The sequence below is a fragment of the Haemaphysalis longicornis genome, unplaced genomic scaffold (assembly GCF_048455015.1).
Source record: "Haemaphysalis longicornis isolate Haplotype H1 unplaced genomic scaffold, Haemaphysalis longicornis Haplotype H1 scaffold_6, whole genome shotgun sequence".
In the NCBI taxonomy this organism is placed as follows: domain Eukaryota; kingdom Metazoa; phylum Arthropoda; class Arachnida; order Ixodida; family Ixodidae; genus Haemaphysalis; species Haemaphysalis longicornis.
In genome coordinates this window covers 143,484,572-143,498,528 of record NW_027526407.1, presented here as the reverse complement: position 1 = coordinate 143,498,528, position 13,957 = coordinate 143,484,572, and the positions used below count along the sequence as shown (strand labels likewise).

The following is a 13,957-nucleotide window of genomic DNA, read 5'->3' as shown; positions in this document are numbered from 1 at the left end:
GCATGGCCACAACTGTTAGAGTAAACAGAAAGTCTGAGTACGTGTACCATATCAACGCGGGTGATACGTTAAGACCCGCGTGCGCTACTACTGTGTCATCTTCGCACGTTGCCGTCGGCGGAATAAACAGTTAAGCCAGCGCGTGTCGTTGCGCGATTAGAACAGGTGCAGCCCAGTTGTGCAGAGGTCTGATTCGACGGATGCTGTGGCGCCTTCTGGAGCAGTCTGCTTGTTGCAGTATGTCACACAAAAGGGCTAAGAAACGAAAGAAAGGTCGCAAACACGATGTCGCCGTAAATGCGTCTGTTGAACTTAATTGCGTTGAAAAACAAAGACACGAACTGGAAGAAAGATGCAAATTCCTTGTTGCAGTAAGTTGTTAATGAATATCGCCAGGCTTTCGCCCTCAAATTACGCAAGCAAGCTTAAGTGCCTGGAACAATTTTCCCCAATGGGTGTCGGTTGACGAAATTAGAGCGACAGTCGGAACCTGGGGCATAATGTTTCAGCCTAACTTTAGGTAATCATCAGGTTGAACCTTACGCTATGGCCGGGTTTAAACTTTTGCGCAACTGTCGTAATAACTTTAACGAACGACATCATTTCACGTCTCAGCCAACCGAACTGCGGACATGCCGTTTTTTACGTCCATAGATCAAGATATGGCTTTTGCGCCGGTAGTCTGAACATAGCGCAAGCGAGGTCGTACTGATTGTACGTAGATTCGTGGTCACTGGATGATGACTTGGACCTAAAAGCTTGAAACGCCGGGCCGTCGCATTCCTGTGATGCCCCCTCCGCGTATCTTCGCGCGCGCGATTTACAATGCAGAAAATACGGGGGGCTGCAGACATGGTCGTGTCGATTTCGCAGACTAGCGGCTTACGCTGGCGCACAAAAACATCAGCTCTACGTCCCTGTGAGTACAACCACGATGTCACGATATGTTAATTAGGCCACAGGTACTTGCGCCAATGAAGTGGCGTACGTCGGCCTCTCCGCGATGCCTCTTATGCTATCTGCATGGGGGGATATTCAGAATCGAGAGCACATACATTTGTCCTAGTCTGTGTCTGCTTTGTCGGATATCCGAATTCAGGCAACGGAAAAACTTGATTCGCTAAATTGTGCAACGTTATTGCCTTACAAAAGGGCATACGGGGTTTGTTCTAGAACAAACCCCGTATGCCCTGATAGCGAGCTGACAGCTATCAGCTCGCCCGGTGAACAGTGGGAAACAAAGCCTGCGGGTGAACATTAAAGGTCAATTTCGCTTTTGTTCTACCGCGCCTTGGAAGTTTTTCGTCGGTTTCTCACTTCTTATATTCCGCGTCAGACAGCCAGACATTCACTCTGAGAGTTAATTTCACAGACCGTGTCCCCGGAAATAATTACAGAAGTACTCAAAGGCGTCCGGGGGTTTAGTAGTAAAGTTATATTAAGAACTGCGGGGGCGTTTCACCATGACAACTGCACTTAACCTTTACCAACCAGGATGGGATAATAAAGTTGTAAAGAAATCAACCATTGCTTCTTCACTTTAGTAGCACGCGTGGCAGATTTTCGGGAAATGTCTGCAATACCATCTGTTTCAATTAGAGCGGAAAGTTCGGCCAGTGCGCACTGTGTTTCATGTTCGCGTGCTGACGCCTCTGTATAGACAGCGCGATGCGTTGTTTGCGAATAAGCTAGACATTTTAGGCAGAGCTCAGAGAAGACGCCAATAGTGTGCGGCGGGGCCACTTCACCAACCATTTGAAAGCGTGCGGCAAAACAACCAACAGTCGGGGAAGTTGGTTTAACATTGGTTTAACATCTTGAAGCGCGCAGCGTAGGGGAAGAATATATGAGAAAGAAAAAAGGCGACGACGAGAAAAAAAAATTACAATCCCTGCCTAACACACTACGCACAATTTAAACGTCTACCGATACCTGGTTTATGACATAAAATTATGCTATCGTACTCCTGCTTCATGATCGATGCGTGCATTGTCTCATCTAGAACCGTTTCTTTTTCGCAATTTTTAAGTAACTGTTTTGGCACAATGAAATACCGGTTTCACGCACGCGACATGTCAGCAGAGATCTTACCAGAGCGTTTCGGTCGAACGACCGGTATACGGGGAAATGAATTAGTTTTTGACACAACGCCTTCGGTCCCACAAAGAAAGCTTTCGCTTTAAAAACTGTAGCTGTCGTCTTTTTATCGTGTGTACGTCCACTACGCTGTGCTTGAAGATGTTAAACGGTCCCAAGTGAGCAAATGGGAATTCCACCTTCGAAATTGGCCGTGTACCTCCTTCCTGCGCATTATGTGGCGTCGAAAGACGATAGCATTTTGGTTACCCCTGCCGTACGACGCCAACCTTCCCTCTCTTTATCTAACGACTGCCGCTTTCCCTCGTCCTGTTAGCACCTCTCTTTCACTTGTATCTTCCTCCTCTCCCTTCAAGTTCCCTCTGATACTCGCATTCCCACTTTCTCGTCCCTCTTTAACTTAGTACTATGACCTCACGCTCCACGCTGCCCGCTTCCTCTATTCTTCCTGCATTCTCCCGCTCTACAGAACCCACTCTCACTCGTTCCTTCTTCCTGAACTACAATCCCCTCTCTCCACCACCTGTTCCCCTGTCATGTCCATACACACCTTCCCTTTGCCTTGTGTTTCACTCCATTCCCTTTCCCCTCTATCTTTCACCCAGTCCTATTCACCGTCAACCCTCCTTATCCATAACTTCCCTTCTCCTCTCTTTGTTTCCTCCCTATGTTTCCTCCGAATATTAATCTTACTTTTCTCCCCCCTTCCACTGTTCCCCTAATTTCATATTTCCCCATTCCTGCTCATCTCCCCAAGCCTCCTGTTCGCCTTATTTTTCACTTAATGCTCCAATATCTTTCCCTCTACCATCTATAATCTCACCTTCCACTATCCCCCTCCTGCCTCCCTATCCCTTTGTACCTCTTTTTCTTTCCCCCTCATATCCTCTCCCTTCATATCGTTAAGAGGAAGGAATTAAATCTCTTCTCTTTAAAACTCACTCCATCGCAATATCAACTCCCCCATTCCCGTCAGTACTACCCCTTCGCCTTTCACTGGCGCTTCCACGCATCCTCCCCGGTCCCCTGCATAGTTTAAATTCACCCACTCCTTCTCTTCCTTCTTTACCTCGTCACTTTCCACCTATTCCTCACCTTTTTCACTTACCCGCTTCTACCCAACCATCAATTTTCACGTCGCCGTTCCACTCCCATTGCTCAATTCTGGGCCCTTACCGTTACCACTAGGCTTTCTTCATTCCTTTCTTCCTCCCTCCTTCGATTCTGTCTGCCCATTCCTCCTTTTCCCCTGTCACCGCACTCACCGTTCCCTTTTCTAAACTCCCTAGTCCTCCCCAATCCTTCTTGACCCTTTTTTCCTCTCTCTCTCAAATACCCACACTCCATTCACACTTCCCACTCCAGCACTTCCCCATTTACTTTCTCCTCCGCCCTTTTCTGTACTTCACTATTTTCTATACTCCCCCGTCTGTCTCCTCCATGCTCTATTTGCGTCACCCTATACGACTTACCCTTCTATTTTTCCCCCAGCGCACTCCCCTTGCCCTCATAATCACTTACCCAGGAACATCCAGTGGGTCGGCAATCCACTCAGGCCCGCCGTCACATTTCTTGATCATTCGAGTTGCACACAGACTAACACTGCACTCAGACAGCCCAAGAAAGACTATAGTCTGTTAAACTTCTTGTGAGGTACAGGAATCACACAAAAAGTTCGAGCATGAAGCGCGAGCCGGGTATCATCCGTCAAGAAACCGCGGTCGGAGGAATGTCTGCGGAGGGCTCGGAGAAAGGCCGTCGTAGCGCGCGCACGAGGATGGGGGGCTGCCGCACGTACAATACGAGCACCTTGAAAGGAAAAAGTACTGAGGAAGGCTAACGGGTGGCTGCTGGCGATGGCGAGCGAGCGGAACGAGCTTCGGTGGGTGCTGTCCAGCGGGTAGCCCAACGGTGACAGGCGTGGCCACATAGTTCGCCAGCAAGTTCAACAGCAGATCAACCAAACGTCCAACTAGGCTTTCACCTTCAAATTCTTGGACTGTTCTAAGCATCCCTCGTAATATTTTGGAATAAAGGTTAATTAAACAACCATTCTCCGATTGCCGCTATCGTTTTCTGCGTGCGTCCGTAAGCCGAGTTGTTAAGCTGCTTTGCGCGGTTAACAAGAATTCTAACTTTCCTGCTCCGTTGCGGTTAAAGGGACAGACAACTGATTTTTTTCGCGTATATGTTCTCTAGCTCATATGAAAGCCAGCGTTTTATATAGCCCGGTAACCACAAGCAATTTTTAAACAAACTGGCGGAAATAATTTTAATTTGGCAGCAAACTTCCTGAAATCGGAAGGGTGGCGGTTCGTAGTGTCGAAACTTGACACTATAATATGTGTCCCTGTCACGTGACCTGCAAACCTACCAGCTACTGTAACTGCTGAAACGTTTATTTACGCATTGAAAACCTTTTAAAACAAGTATTTGTACAAGCTTAAATAGTATATGTATTTCTAAACATTACTTTGAAAATTATAAAGACACGCCGCCCGCCGCTGCTGGGTTGCTCTCAGTGTGGCTAACTGAGCCAATATGCCCAGAATCAACGGCAGCGTTCAGGAAACAGACCCAGCGAAGGAGCTTTGACGATTCTGTCTGAGTCAGGGGCGTTTGTTCTGCCAAAATATTTTATTTCAGTCTCCAAATCCGCCAAAGGCAGCTTAAAAAAAAAAAAAACGTTGCGCTTGGGGAGAATCGAACTTCCCGCCTCCACAACATGAAGCCAGATTCTACCTATCGTCTATCCCAACAGATGGCGCATTCATGCAAAATAGACTCTTGCATTAAAAAACACATAAAGGAACAGGAAAGCCTGCGATTCAAGCTTTTTTAGCGGCGAACAAGTTTTTAAATATCGTTTTTTATTTCGCATACGGACAAAAGTATGTTGCCGAGCTACTCTATGTCATGGTTGCCAGCATTAGTTTTGGGAGGGACACATACGGCTCGTAGATAAAAAAATTCGATTTAAAAAGTTCTAGAGCGTTATCAGCAAAACCGTTTCTCGTCAAGGTGCTTTAAGCGATGCCCTTTCATTTGGAATAGAGAATATATACTCGACAAAAATCGGTTGTCTGTCCCTTTAAATGCGGAGTACTTTGGCGGATCGAACTGTTGAATCCGAATAGAGGCTTCGAAAAGAGCAGCGCTTCCCTTCGTTGGGATTGAACCTGCGTCCCTCGTGTTACGAAGCCGATGTCAATCCTGTTGGGCCATATAGGCGCACGTTAATCGTATGAAAAGTGTTGGTGGTGATCTTTGCGCTGCGCCGTTTCCACGGAGGCTAGGCCGTAAATAAATATACAATAACATAAAATAACCAATTAACGCAATAATGGCCCCAAATTAGTGTAAACTCAATCCAACGCCTCTTTATAGGCTGAGGTTTGAATACAGTTTCTGGCGGCTTTTTATTAAATTTATGGCAATTAAGTTTTATAAAATTTCTATTGAGTATAGTTGTAGCATCCTGTCGCGTGTGAATAAAGTTTGAATAGACTTTGTGAGGAGTTTTTATTAAATTTCCCTGCATTAGCTTTCTTAAACTTGTGTTTGAGTATGGTCGTAACAACCTGTTGCGTGTGAGTCAGCTTTGACTAGAGTTTCTGACGGGTTTCTATTAAAGTTATCTCAATTAGATTTCTATAAAATTCTTTTAGTGCCCAGTCATCACAACCTGTTGTATATGAGCTAAGTCTGAACAGAATGTCTGATGAGTTTTTATTAAATTTATCTCTATTAGCTTTCTATAAAATTCCTATTGAGTATAGTCGTAATATCGTGTTGCCTGTGAGCCAGAGGTTTTCTGGCAAGTTTTAACACAGGAACTTTGTAGGGGCTCGAACTTTCCGGCGGTGATGTCCGCCATCCCAGGCGTCACCGCTACCAAGTGCTCCCAAGACGTAGTGATGGGACGTTAATTGGGCTATCTTGGTTGATGGGGCGGGGCAGGCGGTGCAATAGCACCCCACATATATGCACCGATAAGCTACCAGACCTCCGTGGGTGGGCTATAGCAACCCAATACAGAGTCTATTGAAACTCAACATAATGAAGGCAATAAGATGCTTGCTGCGTCTTCGTTATAAAAAGTTTATTGCCCGTCTAATGACCACAGTCCACACATTGGGAGTTCGATCAACCCTATAGAAAGGCAATACAGAGTTTGTTAAAACTCAATATAGTGAAGGCAATAAAATTCATGTTAATTTTTTGCAATAAAAAGTTAACTGATTTTATATTGACCGCAGTTTTTAAGATGGGAGATTTGGTTCACTCTATAGAAACGCAATAGGAAGTGTATTAAAACTCAATGTCTTGGATGCAATAAAATGTCGGTTGAGTTTGTGCAATACAAAGTTTGTTGACTTTTTAACGAGAACAGTCTATAAGCGATGAGTTTTAATTGACTTTTATTGACTCTATAGGAACTCAATAGGGCGCCTATGAAAGCTCAACGTCCATTTTCATGACGGATAATGATGATGATGCTTAGCGGATTCCCCTTTGAAATTGGTGGCGTTGCACAGCGACCCTGGTTGCAACGCCACTGTACAATCACCTCACCAAAAACATGTAATAAAACAAAAAAGAACCTGTACAATCACCTCGCCTCGTTAGCGGCTGCGGCGCTCTCTCATGGCTAGTTTCGCTATTACCGCCAGGCTGGTACTGAAGCTAGCCAAGAGATGGAGCCACAGCCCCTCTAGCGAATCACTGCTCCGCACTTGACAGCGTTCACGTCGAGTGGAACTGCTTTAATTTTTCCCGCTTCGCTTTTGCATTTCCCCCAGCCCACCGATCGCCACAGCAGCAGCAGCACCAGCAGAGGAGGCGTCATGGGCCGAGCCGTGCTGGTGGCGGCGCTGGCCGTGCTAGCGGTGGCCGTGGTCTCTGCGCACCGGGATGCAGACCTATTCGCGGAGTCGGACCATGAGGTCGTCTACCGGTTTCCCCGGGGAGCCAGGAGCGGTGGCAGTTCCAGGGGTGGGGGAAGAGGTGAGTGCGTGTCCACCCCCGGGCCCGCAGGTGGACACAGCGGAAGGCATGTTCTACACTTACTATAACAACGTGCAACGTACTAACATGCTACAACCATAACATACTAATAATGCATTACATTGTTCTATATATCATTAGTAATATGGAGAATTTATTATTAAAAGTGACGTTTCGGGATAAGCAAAAACATTAAGAGCCGCATATCGTTAAATGGCCCCTGCGTCATGAGGAGGCATTATGCAGGAGTGGGTTTAATGTGGAAAACTGGGCGTGTTGGTACACGATCAAAGAAAAACCAGCGCAAAAGGGTCATGTCGTTCTCTCTCTGTCCTTGTTTCTTTTTTCGTCGGTTTTTCGTCCCCTAGGAGTAGTGTTTTGTCGGCATAAAACATACAATCCGCACAAATTTGGACTCAGCAGTTAGAACTGAATCAGCCCAGTTTTTTTAAAACATTAATGCGCCGCACTATGATGTGGACATGAGTCGGACATAATTATAGTTCACTCTAAAGCAAAAGAGTTGTCACTTACATCTTTGCTTACCTGATGCAATTCTGTTGTGCTAATCCTGATGTGTTAGCTGTGAACTGGGTGTTGCTTGCACTACCATGTCTTGAACTCCCACTTTTTCTGCGTTCTGTTCCGTGCTTCGTGTCCACGCTTTGCGCTGTGCTGCTTTGCTTTCAAGGACGAAGCCGTGTGGCGATTATCTGCCCAACATTTTCTGGCGGGTAGATGTAGGAATAAAAATGTGCCTGACCGAGATACCTAATTGAGGAAACTGATATTTGGAAAAAAGTATAAAGCGCTGTGCACAACCGCTCAAGAATATGACAGCGAGAGCTGCTCATGGCAGTGCCCCCTTGAGCTTCAGGTGGGAGTTTTCTCAACCGACCACACATACCGCCCTAGGGAGCGCAATTCAATTTTTTTAGCGCTTGCATGGAATGCGTGGAGATTGCTGCGCTCGTAATTAGGAGTGCATGGAAGTGTTCAGTTTTCAGAAGTGTCCACGCTGTAGTAACACACACGTAGTGAGAAGAGCAGATGCCGATATCTCGCAGAAAGCTCTCGCTGCCTTACCGCCATCGCCGCTGCGTAGGAAACCTCGCATGTTTTCTTTTTAACAAATACATGTCGCAACCACCCTATGTAACGGCAGCACTTTCCAGTATCGTGGCATTTACAAGTCCAGTGTATTACATAACGCATCTGCAAACTACAGGTAGTTGATAAATCAAAACATATTAACCTAGGAACCTGAAGGCTGTGAGAGTCGACCAGCGGATACCGTTATTCTTGTGCATGTTCGTTCACTTAACTGCTTAGGCAATGGGCGCGTGATTGCATGCCTTCTAATTCTAAAGAGATTACTCTACCGCTAATGTACGGTGAATCATATTGCCATTATTAAGCACAAAAGTATTTTTCTGAGTTTCGCTACTCCATGTTTCATCGAGGTTGTTCTCTGGCGCTTTAATGCCGGTACTACATGGAGCACTGCCTAGAGACGTTGATTGTGTCAACTGACTCAATACCTTTGCACTTTAAAGTTTTGGTTACTTTTCTAGCTTTTGCAATAACCTTTCTTTAATACTGCGGAACAGCGTCTGAAACATTTCTGCACCGGTTGTGTTCCAATGGTCGCAATCGGAGGTGTAATGCAATGCTACGTAACGAAGCACAGAATGTCTACGTGAAAGTTATACATATATAGTAAAATCATTTGGTTCTTTCGAATCGCATTTCTCGCATTTGAGTTTATGTCGACCTCGTGAAAGTTACTTTTGGTACGAACTACAGAAAAGGTCCCTTACAGCAGTATCTGTTGTCGACCTGCCTCATCTATTTAATACCATTAATTTTCCAAATTACTCATCCAGCCTAAAACTTGGGGGCTTTATTCGAAATTAGGAGCACTGTAGCATTGTAGATACAAAGAACTGGTGCGGCTAAAGTTTCGGCTAGTTAACGTACTAAGGACCCCTTTAGCTATTTTTAAGGCATGAACGTCATTTCAATACCCTTCACCCTTTCTAGCTTTTTTGCAGTGTTGTCATTTTACAAGTATCTGCTTTTAAAAAAACTGATGTTGTTTCAACACAATAAAATAAAGTTATAAAACGTTCGACAGAGACGCATCTTCAGCTTTTTTCTGCTTGAGTACCTCAACGCCTACTAAAACGCCAAGCAATCGCTTCCCGGCCAGCTTTCGTCCTTTCAAGCCACCTTCAACTGTGCCTCTGTGTGCTACACAACTTTTACTTTTCTTCCGGCCTCGCCCCAAGGTGATTCTGGAAGCTCGTCCGTGTCTTCTGGGAGCTCCTCCAGCTTTGCTAGAAGGTATTCAAGATCGTCTCCCTCTTCTGGTTCATCGTCCGGTTGGGCTTCATCGCTATTTGGTAGATCGAACAGTAAAACCACAAGAAAGCCCAAGCCTCCTGGACCCATCTTCGTCGCCAGAGGGCCAATGTATACGTCCAGACCAAAGCCATCAACCCTGAGGCCAGCACTCTACCCCACACAGCCAACTCCCAAACCATTTCCCAGCGCTCATTCGTATCCTACACAAGGGGGCTTTCACCTTCCAAGGCCACAGACGTCAATATACAACCAGAGACCCATCCCTACGTCCAGACAAAGCCCACCAACATCTAGGCCCACATTGTACCCCACGCTGCCAACGCTCAGGCCAATTCCCAATGCACCATTGTATCCGGGAGAAAGCGGCTCGTATACTTCGGGAATGGTTCACAGACCACAGTCGTCAATAAATTTCGCCAGTAGGGCCGGCCCTGCATCCTTGCCTAAGATGCCGACCTCAAGGCGACCGCCATACCCGACCCAGCCTACCCTCAGGCCATTTCCAAGTGGTCATATGTATCCAGGACAAGGTGGCACCTACCCATCGGGGATTGTTCACGGACCACAGACTTCGAAAAATCTGCCCTTTATACCAGGCCCTATGCCATGGCCAACGTCAGCGACCCCAAGGCCGGCGCCGTATCCCACTCAGCCGACCTTCAGGCCACTTCCAGGTGCTCCAATGTACCCAGGACAAGTTCGCACGTATCCATCGGGGACTGTTCACAGACCACAGACTCCAATAAATCTGCCCTTTAGACCTGGCCCTATGGCCAGGCCAACGCCACCGACGTCAAGGCCGGCGCCGTATCCCACTCAGCCGACCTTCAGGCCATTTCCAGGTGCTCCAATGTACCCAGGACCAGGTCGCACGTACCCTTCGGGGACTGTTTACAGACAACAGACTCCAGTAAATCTGCCCTTTAGACCTGGCCCTATGCCCAGGCCAACACCACCGACGTCAAGGGCGGCGCCGTATCCCACTCAGCTGACCTTCAGGCCATTTACAAGAGCTCCTTTTCCGGGTCAAGCACCTTCACACCCTTCAGCATCTGTTTACAAGCCACTTACGCCAAGTGCGCCCCCAATGGAGCCAGAAACGAATTCTCCTGGCCCCAGCAACCCATTGCAACAACCATACGGAGCGAACAACCCTACCGGCTTCAGGGCAGCGGTGCCAAGCGCTCCACCTGCAGAGCCTGATTATTCCGGCGGAAAGCCTTCTGCTCCATTGTACACTTCTGCAAGCTATTCTGGGCCTAGTCACCATTCAGATCATGGCCAACCAGGCTACACCGGAAAGCAGCATCTGGGCTTCGGTCAAGATCAGCCAGGAAGAACTTTCAGTTCTCATCAGGGCTCAGGAACCTCGCAAACCGGATATCCTGCAGGACGCTATCCAGGACCAAGCACAGGTCTACAGAGTCATGGCTATACTCCTGGCAGCCAGGATTTCGGGCAAAGGGCATCGGACTATCCATCTGGACAATACCCAAGCCCCGGGCAGGGTTATGCTGGCAGACAGAATCTTGGTGGATCGGTCCAACATGCAGGATTCCAGTATCCTCGAGGTCATTATCCAGCAAGTTTCTATTGGAACAACAGAAACAGCCTGTAACAGTTGCTATCTGAGAGCCTATCTTGGCGGTTGTGCTTCTAAAGTCTACTAACCACCCGCAGTGAACGAATATGTTTGGCTAAGCAATCAGGTTTCCCACGCTTCGACAACGATTGTTGCGCTATATTTAGGAGTGAGTAGCGGCCCCTTGTGGCTTTTGGACTGTAACGTTTATCTAAAATTTCCTCTTATCCTCGATAAAACCATCGAGAATTGGAACACAGACCATTTGAAATAGGCACCCACCACAGTGTGACACGTATTGAGTGGAACATAATGCTTCACTGGCCCTCAAAAGGCTCCCTAGTTCTTGCCAACGGCGCCTTTGGCCCTATCATCCTCCCGGCGCGCAGGCAACTGGCGAGAATTCAATCAACTCAACTGATAAATGCAATTTAGCCTCCCATTGCCGAATAATTTTACACCAGTTTCACTTTTCGCTTGAACATTATCTACGCCTAACGCGATTGGGTACGATACCTGCGATAAGGTATGATAGCAATATATGTTTGCTGCTTACGTGCAATAGTTCTTTCATCTGGAGCATTGCAACCGCCATTTAGCACCATGCAGAGATAACATCACCTTGAAGGCATTTGATTTTGTTTTTTTGGCAGGAAATGATATCATTGATGCCACTCACCGCCAAAACATCGTCACCAAATATTGCCTATTCTCCAATGAAGCACTCAAGAGTCAATGTCAAAATCAACTATTTTTTTGTTAAGCCTCTCTTAGTCCTTATATATGAGCCGACCCCAATTTTATAAGGCTGGTGTGTTATGAAGTGGAAAATTATTTTACGGTCTCCATATTTGGGGTTTTTACATGCTCGCAATGGTATTCACGAACGGCCACAAGATTAGTAGTGTTCAAATCGCCACAATTGTGCCTAGCTTTCTTTTACTTCGTTGCGTTCCACTGCTTTGTGAGCAATGTTCGAGCAAAACTGATAGAAATGTTTTGTCTGTATCCTGCAAGACGTCTTCTTACATATTAATACAAAACATCTGCCGACGCCACTTAGCCATGCTAAGCATTTTGATAGACTGGACACAGAATTTCCTACGGCAGGCTATTAGAGAATGTCTCTTTCTTTATTTGAAAAGTGAGCATTACCCGCGAAAAGCTTAGTACAACAGTACCAATATGTTGTCCACACCATATAATGCGATCGATGCCAGTCTGGGGAAATCCAGACAGAAATGTTAAAGCGACTTCCCCACTGCCTCAGTCGACCATACAATGGAGTGGTGCTTCGGAGTGGTGGAGTGGTGCTTCACAAAGGAGAACGTGGCCTTGATTTTTTTTGATGGATTTACTCGCCGTATTGTAGTATCGTAATGTCCGCCATGCTGCCTTGTACACTAAAGAAATACATTTGACACTGATACGAACAATGCTGTGGAATTGCGTTATAATACAGTCAAGCTTGTGTATACTCTTAGGTTGTCTTACACATGTGGTTATACTGTTTTACATCTGTAGCGTTAAATATCTCCTGTGTAGGGGCCCTTATTAAGCCATGGTTGTCCGCACTGCCTTTTCATGCCTGCTGCTAACATTCAAAGTCATACCTTTTTGCATTAAACATCAGAGTGCGTAAAAAGGATGAAAAAATTACTAGCTTCTTTAAGTTTTTATCTGTTACCTCAAACTGGACTTGGATCTCTACGTATACATTCTCCAATTTCACTGATCTCTGGGTAAGTGCTGTTTTGGGGAAACTATGCCAATCGAGATCAAACCTCCGTAGTTTTAAAGTCAATGTAACTTCACTAGTTATAAATGATCGAAAAAAGAATAAAATTTTATTTCCATCATATTTAAAATTTCGTCTGCTTGATAACATATCTTATCGTAACTGGTATCATAAGTACAGTCTTTGTCAAAATTTTCTACGGCAAGCAGAAAGTGCGCAGGCCGCAAAACATTCGATGCACAACCTTACGTCCCGAGCGAGGCTGAAAGGTTTTACGCCGGAAAGCCAGAGAAAACACCTTTGTTGCTTACTGTCACAAAATATGTTTTTCACGTTTAAAGCTTAAGCTTATTCTTTGAATTCTTTGTGGTCGAGATGGCTTACAATTGGCCTAGCAAATTTTGACAAAGGGTATACATGTACACTAATTTATTTTGCCTAACACGGTAAATGTCGCCTCACTCGACATGCTCTTTCCAGCACTGTTACGGCACACTCGCCATGCTTCGGCTAAGTGTCGAGTTCTTCGATGCAGTGTACTTAATTATACATTCAGGCTCGCCAAATTCTTGCCCCGCTTGTATACGCATGGATGTAATCCACGCGTCCAAACGGACGAATCGATGGCGCTGAGCTTGTAAACAAGATGCAGGAGGTATATCTTGCGTATGGGTCTACTTTTCATGCCTCTCCGTTCTTTGTAACGGACAACAACCACACCATGTTCCACTTAATTGGAAGGATTACACCATGTACGAACCCGCGAATAATTAAGTTTTGCGACATGTTTGTCACGCATGGACCGGCGTTTAGCTTCCAAATGATCAAAGTAGTGAAATCTCCAGAGTGGACAGGAGAGGATATGCGTTGAGGTATTTGCTGAAATTGCAGTGCGCTTGCATGCTTTATCTCCGTGCACCGCTTTTACAAGCCCTGCGTGCTTCACTCCTTCGAACACGCCCCCACTCACTTTTCGAACTGTTCAACTTGCTTCAATGCTTCATATATGCTTCAATTCAAGAGCTATGCGGCAAGGTGGATCACGTGACCGACCTTCAATAACTGGAGCACCAAGCCAGCAGCGATGGATCTAGTTCTGCAGTTGAAATTCCAACTTCAATTTGATCTCACCTGCTTCGTATTTCTTGGATTTTGCCTTACCTTTC

At 46.1% G+C, this 13,957-nt stretch overlaps 1 protein-coding gene across 4 annotated transcripts in view; it reads left to right on the top strand.

The window, feature by feature from the left end:
• LOC144141168 (uncharacterized) overlaps window positions 1–13,957 on the top strand; it is a 77,950-nt gene that overhangs the window by 32,784 nt on the left and 31,209 nt on the right. For 3 of the 4 annotated variants that reach the window (XM_077672722.1, XM_077672721.1, XM_077672724.1), the window contains exon 2: window positions 6,900–7,104. In XM_077672722.1, coding sequence (XP_077528848.1) covers window positions 6,945–7,104 — 160 coding nt within the window. In that variant the 5' untranslated portion in view covers window positions 6,900–6,944. Of the gene's footprint in view, window positions 1–6,899; window positions 7,105–9,395; window positions 12,913–13,957 lie in introns of those variants that run through there. The other variant, XM_077672723.1, reaches the window with a different exon arrangement.